The sequence below is a fragment of the Drosophila persimilis genome, unplaced genomic scaffold, assembly GCF_003286085.1.
Source record: "Drosophila persimilis strain 14011-0111.01,24,50 unplaced genomic scaffold, DperRS2 tig00000000-arrow-pilon, whole genome shotgun sequence".
Classification (NCBI taxonomy): Eukaryota; Metazoa; Arthropoda; class Insecta; order Diptera; family Drosophilidae; genus Drosophila; species Drosophila persimilis.
In genome coordinates this window covers 10,859,485-10,881,611 of record NW_020825288.1, presented here as the reverse complement: position 1 = coordinate 10,881,611, position 22,127 = coordinate 10,859,485, and the positions used below count along the sequence as shown (strand labels likewise).

At 44.0% G+C, this 22,127-nt stretch overlaps 1 protein-coding gene across 2 annotated transcripts in view; it reads right to left on the bottom strand.

Moving 5' to 3' along the window:
* Positions 1 to 22,127, bottom strand: part of LOC6587467 (AF4/FMR2 family member 4) — a 42,020-nt gene that overhangs the window by 5,569 nt on the left and 14,324 nt on the right. The window contains exons 1-3 of one of the 2 annotated variants that reach the window (XM_026987419.1): positions 17,794 to 17,820; positions 12,229 to 13,225; positions 7,817 to 8,208 (exon numbers count right to left, since the gene is read on the bottom strand). In XM_026987419.1, the coding sequence (XP_026843220.1) occupies positions 7,817 to 8,208; positions 12,229 to 13,210 (1,374 nt within the window). In that variant the 5' untranslated portion in view covers positions 13,211 to 13,225; positions 17,794 to 17,820. Of the gene's footprint in view, positions 1 to 7,816; positions 8,209 to 12,228; positions 13,226 to 17,793; positions 17,821 to 22,127 lie in introns of those variants that run through there. The other variant, XM_002013200.2, reaches the window with a different exon arrangement.

The following is a 22,127-nucleotide window of genomic DNA, read 5'->3' as shown; positions in this document are numbered from 1 at the left end:
ATTGCAATGGCATTCGTAATTAATAACATAATCACTGCATTGCCCCTGTCATTCTGGATTATGTTCGCCATCGAACACACAGGCATCTATATACACATACTCTATATGCAAACATATACGAAACATACCAAAAGGACCTCGAGCTGAGCGTGCAGTTTGGCAAACGCGTCCTGAAAGCTTCGGCTCAATGCGGTGTGAAATGTACAGTTGGATTATTTGATTGCCACCGCGAAGAGGTGATGCCATGAAGAGGCAATCACTAACGCGGAGGTAGTCAATCGGAATACAAGAATCGGGGTGGAAGAGTCTGGATATCTTTAGATTCCTTGAAGAACAACAAATTTACTCCAAAGAAGCTGTATATATTAAAGGATATATATAATTTGATCTGCACAAAACTCGTCATATTTCGTCTGAATATCTGAATCCTCAAATGTGTGCCTGTCATATTGTGGGGCTCTTAATTAAATATCAATGCCATTGGAGCATTTGATATGGGACTGAAATGCTAGGCTTCAATTTGTTGTGTTATTAATTGGATAGACATACTCGTAAATGCAAACTGCTGCCCAGCTTTGTGGCCGTCAGCCCCAACAAAACAATACCCAACAACATCTCCGGATATCCAACGAGATTGCAGCATATTGGCTGCAAGTCTATGGTTTGCCCCAAGAGGGGAGGGGATGGCAGCAAATGCGGATAATGGACCAAAGGGGAACAGCCTCTACAGAGACAGGCAGGGAGATGGAGAGGTATTTATGCAACATCATTTACGTGTAATAATTGCACATTGTTAATTCTAGTTTCAGATTGTTGTTGCTATACATGGAATGCCATAAATTCATCTGGATTGAATCCACAGGATAATGCGAAATGGAGAGAATTTCATTTGCATTTACATTTACATGGGGCTTACTGACCCCCGAAGGGGATGGTTGCGGTACGAGTAGCCCAGTTGGAAGACTCATGTCAGGCGATGTGTGAAATTAGAAAAATTCTACGATGAGAATTGGCACCGCAGAAGTCTAGCACCGTCTAGCCTCATCAAGGGATCAAATACGAGCATGTATGAGTATTTCGTAGCAATTTTCCTTTACGATTTCCCCAAAAACTAAAATAAAAATCTGCTTTTAAAATTTAAAATCCAAGAGAAAAACCAACAGCAACAGCGACAGCGCGAAAATTCGTCGAATGTAAAGGAACATAAATCAACAGAATGCAACGGAATAATACGAAAGAAGTGATAGCTTTGGGCGGCAAAGTTTTACATAGCCTTGCAGATATTTAATTCCCACCCATTCCCATCCGATTTTAATCTAATTTGTATAGGCCATGTTCCTATATAATAAACTGAGGATCTAATGTTAATTTCTGTATAAACTCACCTTTTGATCAAGACTATAACTAATTTATTTGAGTGCTGCATCCAAAATCGAGTTAAAATGGAAATACCATACTCTCGTTTTGGTTTAAAATAAACCCCTGAATGATAATTTTCAAATTGTGTTTCTCTCCGAAACATTTCCTTTATGTTTTGGTAATTTAGCATTTTATTTTTAGTTTTTTGTTTGATTAGCGGTGCTGTTTTTATGAATTTCATTTCAAACGGTTGCCCCAAGCAGCATAAATTATGCTTATTAGCTAGAAAAGGGGGAAAGGGGAGATATAGTCAGTGGAGGAGTGGGAGTGGGACACCACTGAAATGTCGGTTTAATTTCATTTCAGCTCTAGTTTTGTTTTGGTTTGCTTTGCCTTTCGCTTTGGCAGAAGTTTTCGGCCGACATCGCCCTCTTGACTTTTAATTGGCTCATTGTGTTTTGTTGTCTACAAAATAGCCCCCACCGCCCCACCATTTGTTGTGGTTCCGTTGGTCAGAATACACATAGCCTTTGACGGGGCACCCACACCCACACCCACTCATTTAGCTGTTTGCAAATTATGTTCTTTTGACAAGTTTTTTTTGCTGCTCTTTTGCCTTTGCTTCTGGTTTGGCTTTTTGCTAGTTATTAATTACATTCTGAGCGTTCAAAGTTAATTGTTTTACGCACAAGCACACTGGCGGGGATAATTGTTAATAATTTTTCAAAATGAAAAGCCGTCAACTACGGCTGATTTGCTAATTGGCAAGTATTTAGTAGTTTTTGGCAGCCGCAAAGAAAGAATTTGGGAGGTGAAATGAGAAAAATAAAAATAGGAATGTTTTATTTAAGTGTTGCGACTATTGGATGCCCCTCGAACTTCACGAAATTAGTTTATTTTGTGCACTGAGTAGAAGATGATCTGCAAGTGCCTGAAGTAAGTTTTCGATCAGGATTATTTCTAATGGATTTGGGTGACTTGCTGTATGCAGAAGAGATCCCCATATCTTATAAATTCCAATTGCCTTTGTTCTAGTGATCCCCAAGATAAACCCTTGGTTCTCTGAGCGTACAGGGTATACAAATTTAGCAACGCCCACAAATAGCGACCGAAAGCGATCGTTGTCTACGCTCTGGCGAGCTCCACGATAGCGATCGTGGGCTCGAGAGAGACAGCCAGAGAGCCATCTGAACAATGTGCTTTCTTGGGAACGCCCATCTTTTTGTTTTAAGCAGCCCAGACCTGCTGCTCGTCGCCAATCGAGGCAGATGATGCTGGTGCTGCTGCCTGCCATTGCGGTGTTAAAGTGATTTATGAATAATTTCAAGTAGTCCGCCATCAAATGAAATTATTTATGCAAAAATATCCGAATACAACAACAGCAGCAGCAGCAGCCATCGAGAGCAGAGCTGTAAAAACTGAATGGAAGCCCAGCACAAAGCTGAAATAATGCTCAGCAAGAGAGGGGGAGAGAGAGCGAGCCATTTATGTGGTGGCATCGGGGCGTATGCGTAACAATTTAATTAAGTTGCGGTCCCCCAATAATACTAATAATACCAAATTGCATTTATTGTTTTAAGTTTACGCACATTCAGAGAGCAAAATAAATTAGTGACACTTTTGCGGCTGCCACACAGTATGTTTTTGGACGGGACACTGTGAGAATGTGGGGGCCCAGCAAATATTATCGAAACATAAATATATTATCAATTAGGCAGTATTTATTTATTAATTATGGGGAAAAAGTGACCTGCTGTTTGCTTTGCTTAAAATTTAATTTTTGCTAAAGGCTTATGGCTACACGACGTATGCTCGATATTTGTGTGTGGTGTGTGTTTAAGTTATTCATAAATTGATTTAATAATTACCAACTAATAAAAGCACATTAGCCTTAATAAGGTAATTAATTAAACCAAGGGAATAAGTCGAGGCCTTCTAAATGTAAATAAACGAATGGGAAAATGGATTCTATTGAGCATTCAAGGAAATATGCTGATAATACCACTCCACAAACCAAATAGGTTTGGCGACTGTTTTTCAAAATTTAGACTTTATGGGTTGTTTTGGAAAGTGCCTTAGTTAGGCGTCGTTTAAGGTATCCTTTGCTAAAATCTATGAATAAACGATTAAGGTCTATAGGAATTATTATAGTCATAGGAAAAACACTTAAAAGAGAAGTGGGTCTACGCAGAAGGCATCAATAATCATCTCATTTTATTTCGAATTTCTATTGCCTAATGAAAATATAATAATAATAAAACTCATGCCAATTCCTTTTGCAACGGGAATTATTATATGCAATATTTTATTTAATTGCCCGACCATTAAGTAATAAAATAGTGAAATAATTGTTTGATTGCCTGTAAATGACAGAATTATTTGTGGAATGCAATCCCAAACGGCAACTGATAGATATCGATGGCAATATTAACAACAACAATAATAATCCATCTGGATAGCGGACTATCTGCAGTTGCCCAAAGGCAATTCGGCTACGAGTATTTGCTTGTTCATTTGCATATGGTATTGTGTGCAAAAATTAATTTTACGCAGCATAATTTTTGCCCTTTCAATGACACAAACAGGCCATGAATGTAAATAAGCCTGGAGGCCTACAAGAACAGCAGCAGCAGCAGCAGCAGCAGGAGCGGCAGCAGCAGAAACAATGTGGAACCCACAACAATATGGCCTGAATGGGGTCTGGTCACCGTTCTCGGGGCTGCTGCTGCCCTCAGAGATGAATTGCCATTTGATTTGTTTGTGCTGCTTGTGGCAGCAGTTTAATTTAATTATCGCATTTGTCATTTGGCCAACTGCCAGAGAGCCAGGACAGGGCCTAGGCCTCGGCCTGGGCCTGGGCCTGGGCCAAACCAACAAACCGACACACACAGAATACAGTGACGGAGAGACAGAGAGACTGGGGTCAAATCTGCAGAGTGGGGCATCTGCATATGAGTTGTGTGGTTCAGTTGAGAACTGATTCGCAGTCGTTGGAGTGCGGGGCGGTGCGGTAGGATTGTGCCACTTGAATCGAATGACTCCGCAAATGGAAACAGTTCAAAAACAGGGAATATATTTCAGCATAGTATTGGTCAACCACTAGATATACTTGGTTTCCATTATTTCGTCTAAGAAATAAGCAATAAGTATCAGTAATACGTAGTTCAAGTTGCAATCCACAGATCAACTCTCTCTATCCCTCTGTGAGAACCAAATGATGATAATGTGCATAGAAACCACTAGTTCGGATCACTGAGTAAATCAGCATTTAGGTCACTCCCGGGGGCGCGCACCTGAGTGGCAATTACATTCGGGTTACATTATGAGTCCTGCGTGGGCAAACATTTAAAATGAAATGCCTAATGCAAATTGTCGCGACAGTTGCACACGGCATACCGCAAGCTAAACAGAGTGTCGGTGGAGCAGGACAGGCCAGGCCCCTATCTGTGCAGCATGCACCATACGGCAGGCAGCATTATTCCACCCGCCTCCCCCTCTGTGTGGCATGGCCTGCTCCTCTTTGGCCGCTGGCACTAATATGCAAATGTAATTTGCTGCGTTTGGCGCGTGACGTTCGTTTGGTAATCGCAACACAATTACAATGTTGTCAGTTTGCCAGAGTGTGGGTGAATGTCCCTGTGTGTGTGTGTGTGTGTGCTGCATGCTGCTGCGCATTGCAACGCCAAGGGGAGGGGCAGGGACAGCCGCATCTACGCGTAATTAATTGATTTTTATCTGGCTTAAGGCTATTTTACAGTTTGTTGATGACAGACGATGCAGACAAGCGGAGGCCCTCTGGATGGGTGGGACAAGGAGTGGCCCCTCCACGGAGGAGTGCGAGGTGGATGCTAGAGTGTTCCACACAGTCATTATGTCTGATTCGAAGTCTATTTATAGAGCGTTTTATGACTCTCACTTTGTTTAAGGCCCATATATTACGACACTTTTAAGGAAGTGAGTTTAAGGAAGCGAGGATCTAGTCGTAGTGGCATTTGGAGGTTGAACACCTATCAACTGCCAGACAATCGTATCTATTGACCCTCCGTGTAAATATTCAGATTATCGCGAAAGCTTTTCAAACTCCACAAAAGCGTATTGTTTTTTAAATGCTTAACCTGGCTCCTGGGCAGGTTGAAACACTCAATCTGTTAATTTGATTCCAATTAGTGGTCATAGGGGCACTGTGCAAAGTAAACCCGATCCGAGCCCACAGTACTCGTACGGTGTGTGTGTGTGTGTGTGTGTGTGGGCGGTCAATGGGAAAATTGGCAAGTGCCAATGCAAATGGCCGAGAGGCTTAATGCTGGCCACAGCAGGATACACGCACACGAGAGGAGCCAGTGCGAGAGTCCAGCAGTGCGTTCGTGTCCGTGTCCTGCAGTTAATTTGCTGATATTATTGCTGTGATTAACACATACATGTTTATGCGCCCAGGACCCTGTTTTATATATAAACACAGCTGGAACGGGGGAGAGAGGGAGTGAAAATCTGGCCACTGACTGCACTACGGAGCGACGGTTGCCATGTCCTTTGCCTTGGACCCTGCCAGGATGATAAATGGCCGTGGTGGCTTATAATATTAATAACACAGACAAAACACTTGAACATGTCGACATGCATGAACATGTTGGCTCACACACACACACACACACACACACAGAAAGTGGAGTAGAAGGGGAGCGGGGAGGGAGAGTGCTTAGTGTTTGACTATATATATATACATACATATATCCAAACATATACGTATATGAAATTGTAATTAATTGACTTGATGGAGAATGTAATTTAATTAAGCAAGCACTTCGATGCGCCTCTGACGCATATCCTTGTTGTTTGGCCATATCCAATTTGCTCTCTGTCTCTGTCTAACTGTATCTGTCTGTATCTGTCTCTGTCTTTGTCTTTAGCTGGGGCTGCCAATTAGTCTTATGCCATTTGAGCTCAGCTCCCACACGGCGTATGCGTAACGTAACGATTATTTATGCAAATCGGGGGCTGGAATGTTTGCCATTCTATTGGCAGGAGCTAGGCATGCAGCCAGAGATTATAATGCAGAATTATGAGGTGATAGATGGATAGAAAACGTAGAAATGAAGTGTTTAAAGCTGAACTCTTAAATACACTGCCATGTGGGAACACCTTAGTGAATTGTGTTTAATTGTTATATAACTGGAAGATGCAGATATTTCCGACCTTAATCAGGACCCTACATCTTGTTCTTACTTCGTAGACAAGGAATATTTATGTCTTTTCTCAAAGTCGTGATAATTTACTCAATTTCGATTAATTTTGTGTACGCTTTAAGGTCATGCGAGGACATGGGAAGGAGGAGGACGCCCACACACATAAATTGTGCGTGTTGTGGCTCCTAATTGGCCGACAGCAGTTGGCCCTAGGCATGTCCTTGTTGCAAAGTTAATTTATTCTAATTAGTCAATAAATCTCAATTTATTTTACAATCGGGCGACGCTCTCTGTGGTGTGCGTTTCTGTTTGCTCATGCTTTAAGGCAGTTTCATGTTGCCGTACAAATTGCATTAACTCTTTCCCCTACGAAAATGTCCTGCCAGCTGCCACTGCCATTAGAATAACTGAGGCATTAACCAGCATCACACCTTGCCGCCTTTTGTTGTGGCACTTCAATTAAATGACGATAAATTTCATGGCTGCCGGCGCACCGGGGCCAGCATTGAGTTGGATAAATAATTTCCAAATTATTCTAATGCCGAAAGCATGTTTCTTTTAGCTAAACTCTAAACTTGAATTGGCCTAAGGTATTTTGCACATAACATGGAAAATTATTGGCCTATTATTTGAAAGAACTGTGCATTTCAGTCATTCAAAACTCTACTTAGAAATAGCCTGCAAAAAAAATAGTTTTTTCGATGAAAAATTATTATACAACATTTAGGATAATTGTTGAATAAATGCAGATCGACCCAGAGAGTATTGTGGCCAGGCTATAAATTACATCGAATGAACTAGGGATTAGTGTCTGAGTTTTATACCAGAATATACCGGATACAGCTTTTACCTTTAAGCTATACAAATTTCAACAGGTTTAACGCACTATACTCAGCAGAAGAGAGTCCTTCCATTGTTCAATGTTCAACCATTGAATTTTAATATTTTGTATTTTTTATTTGCATTTCCGGGCTTTTTGCAAATTAGGAAAATTGAATATTTGAGAGCTCTACGGACCCACTCGGACAATTGAATATTCATTGAAAAATATGAGCATTAGATTGGGATTATTGAAAGAGAGGTAAACAGAAAGAGAGGGTCAGGGAGAGGGGGCGGAAGGGAAACAGAGAGAGCTTAATTTAATTAAATGACCACAAATTGCCAGGCAAAATGTTGTCGAAATAAATAAAGCAAATATTTGGCATAATCCCCAGAGAAACATAATGTGTTTTGTGGAATGTTAAATGGTTGAAAATAGTCCCCAGGTTGCATACCTGTGTTTCAGTGACTATCAGCAGCTTGGCCATCTCGGTGCGCTCGCTGGAGCTGAGATACTTCTTGACCTCGAACTGCTTCTCCAGCTCGAAGATCTGGCGCCCCGTGAAGGTGGTGCGGGCCTTCTTCTTGCGCCGCGCATCGGTGGAGCCCGAGTCGGAGTCGTCTTCGGTGGTCTCCATATTGCTATTGTTATTGCTGGGTATCTGCAGGGCATTGGCGACGGTGCTGGCCGACGAACTGGTGCTGGTGGCCATTAGCTTGTCCCGCATCAGGCTGTCGCTGCTGCCCGTGGGGCTAATGTCCGGCGGCATGGCCACTGTGGTTGCTGCCACCGACGTTGCGGTGGTCGTAGTTTTCTTCTTTTTGGCCGGCGGCTTGCCCGAGTTCTCTGCAAAAGACAACAACAACAAAAATTCAGCTATAGTTTTAGTATTTGCCTGTCTTTTCAATCGAATCGCAGCTGTTTAACCTCAATTGGGTTTCTTGACTGGCTGGGCTGTCATTTCATAACCACTTTTTGCAATTAGCCAGTCAAATATAACAACCATCGACTTGCCTTGCCTCAGCTGGCCCCCTCCCCCCTCCCTCCCTCTCTTTATTTCTTTCTTTCACTATCTGGCTCTCTCTTTCTCTCTGCTCAATATGCAGTAACAGCAACAACAACTGTTGGCCGCTGCATTTGTTTGCAATTTGCCCCATAAGTTTATGACGTTTCTATTTAGCTTTTGTTTTCTGCTTTTCTACTCTCTAAACAGCTCGGGTAGAGTCCCAATGATATGATTCCTAATATTATATCCGATTTATATTCCCCTAAAACCTTTTCCAACTGTTTCCTCCCATTGCAGTGATTGGCGCACAAGTATACTGCTCAAAAATAAGGTTTTCTAAACCAAATCTCGTTTCCGCTAATTCAAGAACAATATATATAGAACGAACTAGGTGACCCGGCAAGCGTTGTTGGTCTATTCTTCCTTGTCTGTCGACTATATACATATCTGTTAGTCTCTGTTCTAGTTTCCCGTGCTGATATGAACAGTATCAATAAAAAACATAAACAGTACTTTTATCTTTTTATGATTTCATAGTGTATAATTCTGAATCCCTTCTTAGTACTACGCTTTTCACAATAGCAAAGGAATTGCCATCATACATGGATTATTCCTTAGCTGCTTTATATTTTCAGTAGACAAAACCCTGAAGAGCATTCATTAGTCTCTAAATCTTTGGCCTCTGGCCAGTTGGCGGTCGGTCGCCTGTCGAGTCCGAGTGAAAACAAGTGTTAACAATGCTGTGCTCTGCTCTGGCTGCAACTTTTGGTCTTGACTGGGGCCAAAACGTGTCTGGCATCGAATCGAGCCAAGCCAATACCAAAAGCAAAGCCAAACTCAACTGAATCGAAGCGAAACGAAACGAAACGATGCCTGCTGGACAACTTCAATTACCAATGCATAATTGAAATCTAATTGACAGTTAAATGCAAAACGTTCGATATAGCACTGCCGCTGCTGCTGTCGTGTTCGCTGTAGTTGTAGTTGTCGAGCTGCTAATATACCGCGTGGGTCGCCCCGGCCTGGCCTCATATGGCATATAGTCGCATACATATGCCTGACACTGTGATTAATTAGTCGGGGAGGGCGACATCATTGCCATTGTCGCTGTGTCGCTGTGCCGTTGTTGTCGCCTCTGGTAATTGGCAATTTTTGCTATCGAACAACACTACCCAACAACCCCCCAAGAGCCCCAAGAGCCGAACCAGGTCCAGTCGCGTCTAGCCGAGGAGACCACTCGAGCGCAAAGGGCGCCCCAATGGCGCGAAATCAATAAAACTAAATGGCAAAATACAAACAAAAACAACAGCAAGCGGGGTCAAGCAGGGAAAAGCGGGGAAAGGCGTTAAGAGCCCCAAAAACAACAACGACAATAGAGCCCAAAAGCTTGTGCAATTAGAACAATAACAATACAAAAAGTTTGCACAAATGTTTGTTGTTTGTCCTGTTGTTGTTCGGCTTAACGCCAATTGGCAATTGCCATGTCATTTCATTAGGCCCAGTCCAGAGAGCCATTTAAATGTCGATTTGCTGAGTAAACAGCACATACTCGTAAAAAGAGTACAGTACTCGTACAATCCGCCATGGATCGTTTAATTCTGGGGCTAGTACTTCCATTTATGTCGGTAATTAACATACAAAAACAAGGGGAAATATGTTAGAAATCGGGTGAATCGACAATCAGATATCTGGCATTTGGTGGAGTAAAAATTACAGGTGCTATAGAGTGCATAGAGCTATACTCATGCCTCTTTAATGCTTTCGTTTCATACCTTCAGTGAGCGAGAAAATAAACCGAAATTTTAGGATCCAACATAGTTAAAATTGCGATACCTGAGTGAACAACGATTCTATAGAATCGATTCGGTTGCCAGTTCAAGCAGGGCTCTAGTATTTATTAGTGACACGATGTCGAAGTATTCTTACCGGATGGACAGACAAAGCTGACTATATAGACACGGCTGTAATGTGGTGCTCAAGAATATCTTTCTTTGTGGGGTACACATTGCCTACTTGTGGCTGTCGTGTGCACTTGACTACAATATACCCTGTCTGTGCCCACAAATACAGGGTATAATTACCCCGATGATTGGGACAAACAGAGTCGAGTCGGATGTGGCTGGAAAATGTTGTCTGGAGGTTCGTCATTCAATCAGAATGAGGAATGAGTGGCAGTTTGTTTGTTGTAAATGTTGTTTTGGCCAAGTCTGGTACGTGATTTTAATAACAATACAAATCGAACACACCACAGCCATTGAGCATTGAGCAATTAACGCGCAAAAACAAAATTGAAAACTGAAAACTGCAACAAAAGTGGCCACAAATTTGAATTAAAATTCGGTATTCATCATTTCATTGTACAATATTGTATGTATATTTCGCTGTCGATTGCCATTTCGCATTTGTTGTTGCTAATTGCATTTTATTATTCTGTATTATAGCTTTGCTTTTCATGTTGGCCTCTTTCGAATTGAATTATTTTAATGCGGCGCAAATTCAAATTAAAATTGCACAGAAAAATTGCACAGAACGAGCCAAATGAGAACGAGTGCAGCTAATTAAGTTTCCCGCATTTCAATTGTTAATTAATTATCAAAAGTGAGAACTGAACTGAAGAACTGAATCTCGAATACAAACTATAAAATATACAAAGTAATCAGATTAGAGAAGCTGTCGTCTTGAAATAATTTGAACAAATGGCCGTGACAAATTGCAACATATTGTGGGAAAACTTGTGTAAAGATTTCCCATTAATTTTACAGAATATTTTACAGCATTAATTAGATGTTCTCAGCACAAAGTACAATATGTTTACACAATGTATGCATTTATTTAGTCGAGCCAGAGCCAAAAACAGTCAGAAGACTTAGAAGAATCTGGCAACTAAAATATATCTAAAAGGAATTGAAAGGAACAAGATTGAATTAATTTGTGGAACATTGTAAGCTAAATACTAGTACGAGGTGTATTCCCGTGTCTTAATAGATAGGGCAAGATTTCTTTCAGCTGATTTCTTTCAAAACTTCTGTTGGAAGCTTTTTGTGTTTTTTGTAGCCATTGATAGCATTATTGCTCATTATCGAGGACTTAACCATCATCAATTTATAAACAGAAATACTTATACAATATTCAAGCAATCCAAATAAAGAAACAACTTCCAAAGCTCTTTAGCTATGCTCTTTCAGAAGTCGAACAAAAAGGAATGTAATTACCTATTAATGCTGGCTAAGTTCTGTAGAAAATTGATTGGCTTGCCGGGACGAGCCGAGTCGAGTCGAGTCGAGTCGAGAATCCTAACTGGAGTGTGGTAAATCCTAATGGCCAGGCCATTAGGCCGTATTTTGATGCCAAGAAAAAACAGAAACAACAGCCGAAAATAGGAGACGAAGAGCGTACGGGAATTTGCTGCGATGGGCATCATTTAAGTTGGCAGAACAGCCCATACGCCGCGTTGCCCGCCGCACGCTTCGCTGAAGCGTGTTGAGAGCTCTGCGCTCCGCTCAATTGGCAGGCTCGTCGAGCGTTGCCACAGATATGTTGCCACGAGTATGGCAGCCACGGCGCCAATATGATGGTATGGCCAGGAGATCAGCACCAGGCATAATGAGAGCAAGGTAGAACTAGATTCGAAGGAAACGAAGCATTCAATACCCTTGAATAGGGAAGGTTTTTACGGCTGAAGAAGGAAGGAAATTTCTAAACTTGAAGAAGAAAGCTCCTAAGAAATAAAGTGGATAATCGATCACTCGATTAGCAGCACCCCCAAAAGCACAGACGATAATATCAGTATTCACTATTTCTGGACACCTTTTAAGGGAGTCTATAGGGTATATCTGTGGGCGATCCAATTGTTGACTTACCCTTCTTGGTCTTGCCGAGGAGTGTACTCTGCTTGGTGGCGGCGGCTGAGGGCATGGGTGAGCTGTTCTGAACATCGCGCGACTTTTTGGCCACACACAGATTTAATGGCTGATCGAGCGGAGTGGCTACGACTGCGGCTACGGTTGGCCCAGCTCCAGCTATAGCTCCAACTAAAGCTCCGGCTGCACCTCCTCCAGATGCCGCGGCATTGACAGAGCCGGCATCCTCCTCGCTGGCATCGCTCATCGAGATGGAGGCGCTGCGCATGGGCGCCTGGTCCTGGTACTGTTGCAGAATGGTGTTTGGCGATTTGGCCGGACCGGTTGGATCGAAGGCGGTCTCCGAGACATCCTTCTCGCCCACGGCCATGCCCAGGATGTCGGCTATGGAGTGCGGTGTAGGACGATTGGGTGGACGTGCATAGACATGGGCGTGCCAGTTGGTTGGGGCTGCTGTGGCAGCTGCAGAGCGACGCTGCTGTGGCTGTTGCTGCTGCTGCTGCTGCTGCTGCTGCTGTGGCAGCTGTGGGTGCACTGAGCTGGGTCTAGCGGGTGTCGCCTCCAGCTGTTTCTGTAGAAATGTGGTTGGTGGGCTGCAGCTGTTGGGAGTGTTGGCGGAGATCGGGCTGCCTATATTCTGGTGGCAGTTGTTGTTGTCGCGCACGCGCAGCATGTTGACCAGCTTCTCCTTGCTGCTCGGACTGACCATCGATGACACGGATGTGGGCGGTATGGTCAAAGGACTGCTGTACACATAGGTGCTGGTGGCCATCTTGTAGAGATCGGCTGTAGAATTGCTGGAGTGCTGCTGCTGTTGCTGCTGCAACTGGAGCTGCAGCTGGTGCTGGTGCTGGTGTTGCTGATGATGATGGTGATGATGGTGCTGCTGCTGATCCTTGACTATGCCATAACCGTGCCCCAGGGCACCGCTTACCATTTCAGCTGCCACCAACTGCGAGTCGCGTTCAGTTTCGGGCATCATTTAGGCCAATGTTGCCTGGAACAAAGAGAGACAGAGAGAGTCGAAATAAGTGGGTATGTTGGATTAGCTTCAACAGCTGCACATTTGTCGTCAAGTTGTTAATGGTCTTTCTGCCATCCCGACGGCACGGGCTGGTAATGTAATTTGTCCGCCCCCAAGCGGAGGCCGGCCTCCGCTTCGCTTCCTTATTTTCCCACATTTCCTCCTTAGCCCCGGCCCCGGCCACGGCCTCAGACACAGACCCAGACCCAGACCCAAAAGTAATGCAATAAAATACAGCGTCAGTCCGCTGTGCTGCCACTTGCTGCCTGTGCGGAATGTAGTTCAACTTACTTAGTCCCTGCCCCTGCCCCTGCCCCTGCCTCTCCCCCCGGCACCAGGCCTCTGGGACTGGGGTTGGAGCTGGGAGCTGGGAGCTGGGACTGGGATTGGGGTTGAGTTTGGGTTAAAGTTGGGTGGGTCAGTCCGTAGCCTATTTCCTGGCGCACTGCGTTGTGATTTGCATAACAAAATGTTGCACAATCATTGCGAAAGAACGACCGAGAGACAGAGAGCGAGAACGAACGAGAAAGAGATGGAGATGGAAGCAAGGGAAGGATTTAACTAGGAGGCACATACGTTTTCAAGTGGCAAGAGCGCCTGGGTGGACTGGGGTACACAGCCTTGTACATTTGTCATTGTGTGTGCGTCTGTATCTGAGTCCGTGTTTGTTCTTGCAACTGCTGCGAGTGCTAGCTGCAAAATTTATGGCCACAACATTTGAGTGTGACACAATTTCAGTTAATTCGTTAAGTCACCGGAAGAAGTGTGTGAAAATATTTGATATTTGATATTATTTGTATATTTTAGAACAATGATACTCGTATTATAGGCCCAAGAATTTAAATAAATAAATACATTTTTTGTACATGATTATCTTACATCAAAACCAAAATTAAACACAAAATATTCAAAATTTAAAAACCGCAAAAGCTAATGTTTCCACAAACATTGTATTGCAGTTAATTTGTTGGCAACAATCTGTTCCGTCCCCGACTTGTCAACGCATCGTTATATGTCGCCATAACAGAGGGAGATCTAACATCCCCCAAAAGCAATTCGAATTAATTCAAAGTGCACACTCGTACACCCCAGAACTTTAGGCAGACTGCCAACACCCCACGCAAGCAACCCCCCAACCCCCCAACCCAACCACCCCCACAAGAAACCAGAAACGACGTCGACGTTGCCCTCAGTGCCTCCGTGCCGCCTTGCCGCCGTGCCGCAGTCCAAAATGTCAGATTCAAGCCGAGGCCGAGAGCGGGCGCTCAATAACGGTAATGCGTGCTTAAATGTTTTTTATTGCCATCAAAAGGAAGAGGCACAAGCAACACACGAGCGACAAATTTCTCTCGCAACCTTTTTGTGGAGAGAGAGCTGAGCTCATGTTGCTGGCAACATGTGGCCAAGGCCATGCCAAATCACTTAAAGCCAAATAAAAGGAAATAAATGGGAAAAGGCAAAGGCAAGAGCACTGCCAGTTCAAGTCTGTTGAGCTTTTCCAAAACGATGATGAGGTGGAGTGGAGTGGGGTGGGGTGGGGTGGCGTGAGGGAGTGAGCCAAAGAGTCGGGTGGAAGCTGATTTGGGGGACAAATTCAAGCAGCGGAAGCAGGGCAGGCAGGCGGAAGAAGTTATTTCAATTGCCTTGGCAGCACCGCACCGAACACAGAACACAGAACAGAACAGACAGAGAGAGACAGAGTCATATGGCGAGTGAGATAGATGTAGTATGGAATGGAGGAACGAAAGAGAGAGAGAGAGAGTGGGTGGTGTGTGGGCCGAAAAGAGTGTGCCCTCCATGTGCTGTGTGTGCTGTCTGTGCTGTGTGTGGGGCTCGGGCACGTACAGTAGCTTAGTTCTGTGTAAGTGTGTGTATTAGTTACCTGGCACGCTTTTGCCTCCGCCCTGGCCTTCCCTTCACTTGTGCGCCCCCGTGTCCGTGTGGCAGGACCCAAGTGTCGAGTGCCAGGACGAGGGCTAATGGCATTTAAGTTCTGTTAGCCGGACCCGGACACCCACTCTCAGGCACATCGCATGTGGCTCTAGGGCCAGGAGCGGGCTTGGGGAATGTGTCATAGCAGAGATAATAGGATGGAATACAGAAGATGCTGTGGCTTGTGCGGTTAACTCTTGATAAAGGCCAAAGCTTACAATCCCTTAATTTGTCAGCTTTTGAAACGTAATTTTTGTGATTCCGCACTTGTTTTTCCTGTATACAAAGCGTATAATTGGACAACAACATTTTAAGATAGATCCTGGAGTCAACTCAAAAACCAGCCCAAGAAAATCGTGTAACCAAAAAATGTACTTATTTATATGGAAACATTCTGCTACTTATTGTTTCGATCAAAAATAAAGTTGTAAATCAGTGATCCCAACCCTTTGGCTGTAGGTCCGCTCCTGTTTCACTCCGAGGCACATACATATGAGCTTATATTTCGCTTATCAGGATAGTCTACGTTTTGGGCATTTCGGCCACCCATCTTTGGCCTCAAGGATTTTGCCTGCTGTCCGTCTGGCTGCCACCATTTTGTCTATTTTATTTCATTTTCATTTTATTGCATTGACAACAACACAGCACCCCCACACGCACACACACACACACACACACAGATTCCATAGGGCAGCAGGATAGCGGGATAGCAGGGTGACTGCTTGTCTGACGTTTTGCTGGAATTTTAACAAGCCACTCGCCCGAATCATCATTATCATCATCATCATCATCATCGGGGTCTGCTTCATTTGGCCCACGGCTGCTTTCGTCAGTCAGTCCGGGCATCCCATTCGTCCTGCTTCTGCTTCTGTTCCTGCTCCTCGGTCCCGTTCCCGTTCCCGTTCACGTTCACGTTCACGTTCGTCCTCGTCTTTGCTTTTCAGCTTTTTGCCATCTCTTCGCCGCGTCGGGCTCTTGGCCGTGTGTTAGCTTTGACGTTAACTGTGGCTGATTTTGCCCGGCAAGTTGTGTCTCCTGTACACCTAACGATGGCACAGCTACAGCTCCTCCCCTTGACAGCAGCCTCTGCTTCTGCTTCTGCTTCTGCCCTGTCCGTTCTGCCTTGTCAGCATAATTTAATGTGCCTGCTGCCCCAGACTGTGCGTTACCCAAACTGTCCTCTTCATCTTACTCGTACTTCACGTCTGCATTCTCTTATTTTACTGTTATTTTCCCTGTGTACACTCGGATGAGTTGAGTGTGGTGTGTGTGTGTGTGTGTGTGTATGTATGAGTGCCTGTCAGCCTGGCAGTTAAAGTGTGTAATTCGTCATTCATATTTGCGTTTTGCGTTTTGTGTTTTGAGCTGGCACTAGACACGGAGATGGACCGGAAATGAACGAGGACACGGACCAACACAGCATCAGCAACCAGAAAAAGATTTGCAATTTGCAACATACAAATATCTGAAAATGATTTCGGATAATAGATCTTCTGTTCTGCAGAATAGTTCAATATTCTTGGAATTCCAAGAACAGTTTCAGTACTCTACAGTAGTCTCTCTTCAAATAAGTTTTTAAAATATTTATTGACATTCGAAAATCACGGCCTATTCTGATTTTACACACAAAGTATTCAAACAAATTCTGATCTCCAAAAATCTTCTACATTTTACCCGAGTGCCAATTGTCAAAAAGACAGTTTGTAAAAATATATTCCCTCAATTCTAAATTTTCATGAAAATGAGAAATTTTTCTATGCTTTCCAGGTTTTGGGGATGCTGCGGTTCACTGATTTCCAGCAGCTCTTCACGACACTCTTTCACATCTAATTTCTATGAAAATAGCCCCTTCTAGCCCCTTCTAATGTTTTTGCGTGATTTTCGTGGCCCCGTGTGTCACGATGTGCCCCATCTCGAATTGCCCCTGCCCTGCCCTACCGTGGAGTCCGTCCGCCCTGCTTCATTTTGTGAGTCATCATTTTGAGCCTTGTCAACTTTATAAAGTATGGGCTTATGCATGTGTTGTACGGATACATATGTATATGTACGCTTTGGGTGTGTGTGAATGCTTGACGTGGAGCTTTTTCGGTGCGAGACATCAAAGCTCCCGGCTAATCGTCCATAGAGCAGCAGCAGAAACAGCAACAGCAGAAGCAGAAACAGCGGCAACAGCCGCAAGCCACTTGAAGAATTTTTGACCCAGGGGATCGTTTGAGGGGCGCGGGTCTGAAATATGCCGCTAATTGATTTTTATGAGGTGTTCTAATGAATTGCCATACCAGAAATGTACACACACACACACACATAAACACGAGATATTCCCTGGCTGCAGGGCTGTACTGTGGCTATGGCGGATATTTTGCCGGGAAACTCGCTGAATATTTCATCAGAGTTATGTGCTCGCTAATTAAATTGCCGTGACACACACAGACACACACACATTCTCCCCCAGGAGCAGAGCCTTTACGTGGCAATATCGACAGCCTGGAATCAGCTGGGAGTACGTACAGAAATTTTAAATGAATTTGCATTAAGCCGAAAGCCGCATAGACTTCATCGCTAACTTTTACCGGAATTTGTTAGTTTAATATGGATGTACTTGTACTTACACTTGTGCACTTTTTGTAAAAATTATTGCTAGAATTATATTTACAGAAATCGAACAAAACACTAGAATTAATATTTTCACTGAAACACAGAGCAAAACGAAAATTAAAGGCAACTTTTCCTTTTTTTTTCACCAGTTCAAATTGGGGCAAACTGCTCTGACCGAGAGCCAAATAACAATTGAATACAATTGAATTTTAATTTAAAATTGGAGTGTAGAACGAAAATCTGACAGCTCCAACCAGAAAGCAAAACAAAAAAACGCAAGGATAACACGATTGGGGGAATTGGAGAATTCCTTTAAATGTTTCGGTTTCCTTAAATATCGTCGAGTCTACTCGATTATCATTATTGTTGTTTTGCCTGTCGAGGAGTTCTTTTTGCCAACTTCCCGGATATCTTATATTTTTTAACCCCATTTCCAACTGCTGCTGCTCCACGAAACTGGTAAACAAAAGTCGGTCGGTCGGGTTAGATGGCAGAGCAGCGAGAACCTGGGCTGCATAAATAAATAAATCATAAATTGTTGAAAACGATTGTCGAGTGTGTCGAGTATGCTGGATGGCTGGGTGTGCGTTTGTGTGAAAATTGGAAATTGTGAAGGAAAAGCATTCGTTCGATTCAAGGAATTGAAACGAAACTTGCAATTTAGCCAATGTTTTATTTAACGATTGAGGGTTGTGTTGATGGCTTAAGTGCTTCCCATTCGATGGTCTCGCAGCTGGGACATGGCCATATATGTAGTTTCTCAGACCCACAGAGTACCAGTACGAGTATATGGGATAGGATAGGCTCCGCTTCTGTCGCTTCTGTGGATGTGGATGGGAGTTTGATTCGAGGCACTTAAATGGCATTTTGCAATTTAGCAAATGTTTTAGTTCACATGTTTCGATTGACTTGATTGTTGTTGTGGCCCGTTTACAAGATTATTGATTCGCCTATTAAGAATATTGCATAAAATGCGGTATGGCTTCTGGTATTGCTTGTGGGGCTCAGGGTGAATACTGAGGCATGTCGCAGCTTCAGAGCACCCTCCCAGCCCGAAAATCCTTGGAGCAAACAAACATTGCAAAGCTATTTCCAGCAAAAAATTTAAGCTCTTCAATCCACAACACAACACAGAATTCCCCCCAGTGATTTCTTAAACTTTGGCACTGCTTTCACTGCTTTTGCTGCCGCTGCTGCTGCTGATGTTATATTTATTTATTTTTATTGACAGCATTATATTTTATTTATTATATTGAATTCATGTCATTGTGCTGCCATGGCCAGGCCAAGTCGATATCTCTGTATGTGTGTATTTGTATGTGTGCGCGTGTATGGGTAGAGCGGTAAAGGAGCCGAAGCCGAAGCTGAAGCCAAAGCCAATGCCAGTGGCACGTTCTGTGCGATGTGAGCTGTGTTTGTGCCATTATTGTCAAGTCAGCATATAAAGCAGTCATCGAGTCGAAGGGTGGGTTGTCCAACTCCCATATAAGCCATTCGTAGTTTGAGCGGAAATCGTTATATAAATCAAAGACAGATTATAAATGCTGCGCCATTTTCAAGCTATTTTTGCTCGGTGGTTGAAGGGTGGTTCTTCCTTCCTTTTCCAATTGGGGGTTTTATCTTCTTGCTTTGTTTTATCGCAGCCGAAAAGGTTACGTTGCGCAGTGGACCAGGTCCTGATGGGGACTGACAGCCAAAGGTTGGACAACTGTTGAGCTGAAGACTTATCTCATTAGCAGGGGGCGGGGGGAATGCGAATGGGCGTGACAGGGCCACAGGGACATGTCCAAATGTATTTGGAAATGAGCGAAAATGTCAGCTAATTATGTTTGCAGTTACATCTCGTTGCTGCTGCCGGCGCCGCCGCCGCCGCCACTGTCGCTGAGCCGGAAATACCGTCAGGCTCATTTCCGTTCGAAATGTTTCCTGTCATAATTTTCTTCAATTTTCCTTCATATTCCAGGCGGGCGCACATCGATTCTGGCTCTGGTAAGTGCTCTGCTCCGGGAATAAGCCAAAACTTTGGGGCAATTTGCTTTTAAAGCTTTTTTTTATTGCCTTGAGGGATCCTTGAGGGGGAGATGCCAAGCCAAGGCTGTTGGTGAGGGAGGGACTCTGCTTGTCATGGCTTATTTCACTTGAACTTTCGGGTCTCGGGCTCCGAGTTTTTGGCCGAAAGTTGGCGTGCTTAAGCTTTATTTTTTTTAATTTGCCTTTGACGCTCGGCATTCCTATTTGCTAAACGTTTTCGTTTCGTTTCGTTTCTTTTTTTTGGCCTGGCCATTAGCCAGCTAGCCAGCTAGCCAGCCAGCCGCTCCTTTGTCCGCATAGAGAAGGCCGAGCGAGCAATTAACTAACTGCCTATGATTGATGATCTTTTAAATGAGTGCGCGACAATGGTCCCCTACTCATACCCATACCCATCCCATACCCGATGCTTTTCCAGCCATTATTATAATTTCCTTTGATTCCCGCTCTCATGCTCAAACGTACGTAAGCGTTTCAACGTTTCTTTGCTGTAAGCTTACGTACAACTGGGTCAAAGGTCGTTGAACCCAACTAATTGACGTTTAATTGGGCCACATGTCGGAGCACCAGCAGCAGTAGCAGTCCCTACAGATTGGATTCGCTTGGATTGTGGATTGTTGGCCTGGCGCTGGCCTGGCGCTGGCTCTTAATTGTCAAATGAATGGAAATACGAAATGGAATGGAAATGCTTTAAATTAATGCATTATTGCCCAGATGCCATCGATTATTTAGTGCAGACCATCCATCAGTCAGTCAATCAATCCATCAACTGACTCGTAAAATATGCAAAAAAAAAAGTATCAAACAAACAACTTAATAAAATTTGGAAAATTGTCAAACTCTGCAATGCACTTTCCCCAACCCCATTCTTTGCTGGAATGCAGCCCAGACATATTTGATTATTAGAAAAACATTTGTTAGATATTTTTTGGAATTTTTTCAACATTTTTATGTAGGATTTTGCTATTTGCTCTTACTAAATGCTGTTTTAGCTAACGTTTAAGGATGTTTAATTTGAAGTCATCCAGGGGATGGATGTTTGCCTTTCCAGGGCCCCAATCGCACTCGAAATATGATAACTCTTATTCGTTGCGACGAGGGTGGACTGAAATATGAGTAAATTATACTTCCGTGCGCATAAATTAATGATTAATTGCAAAATAAATTGACTTGCGTCACTTAATTACGTTGAGCGTGTCCGATAGCGGCCAGAGGAGAGATGGAAGATACGCTGCCAGCCAGCCAGCCAGCAAGCAGCGGCAGCAGGCAGTTGTCACGCCCCTTGCCAGTCAGCCAGCCAGCCAGCCAGCCAGCCAGTCAGCCGCCTGTCAACGCAGGCACACATAACGGCAATTTCTGCTGTTGACATTCACAGTCAAACATGCTTAATTAATGCCAGAGCAACGGCAACGCTACCATCGCTCAGCCCCAGCCTCCACATCTCCACATCTTCACATCTCCACTCCCATCCATCTCCATCTCCAACTCTCCGACCGTAATGAGAGCCAAACAGTATGACAACATTAATGCGAACATTAACAAAAACAAAAACTGCTGGCGCTGCCACACTGCCACCACTGCCACCGCCGCCGCCGCCTACCTCCTGGCACCCACTTCTGAATCCGTACTGCTGCTGCTGGCTGCCAAAAATAAACACTTGCAGGCATCGGCATCGGCATCGGTATCGCCATCGCCATCGGCTTCATAATAATGATACATAGCATAGTTGGGGCTCAAGTGAGTGGCAGGGCGCACTCCATGTCTGTCTGGGCTGCTCCTTGATGAGCAGTTACCCTGAGACCCTCAGAGCTAGAGTCGGTCGTCTCCAGCATTGTCTGGCAAGATTCTCATAATTAGGCGGGCTGAAGGACAGTGGGTGCTTTCGGTATAAAACCAGGAAAATACTGCAATAAATTTGCACCGCTAAACAATCTTCTTTCAATCAATACGAAAGAGTTGCAGGTTTCTTTGGAACAAAGTATTATCTAATTACATATCTTGATTCACCAAAATTCCTATTAAACACTTAGCATCCATTGACCTACGATTAATTGGGCTATTTCCATTGTCCTTGGCTGCTGGCTCGCTAGCTACTCATCTGTAAAAAGGCTGCCGTGGACGAAAATCAATAAAAACCTGGCCAAAATGGCATTCGCACCATTCCAGTTTGTCCGATTCCCCCCCTTTCACACTGCGTTCCAGCTCCGAGCTCGTTTGGCATTCACAGAGGATGTGGATAAGGATGAAGATGGGAATGGGGAGGGAGGAGCAATTAACGCTGAATTGATACGCACAGCTCGGGCAAGGAAAGGCAAGCCAT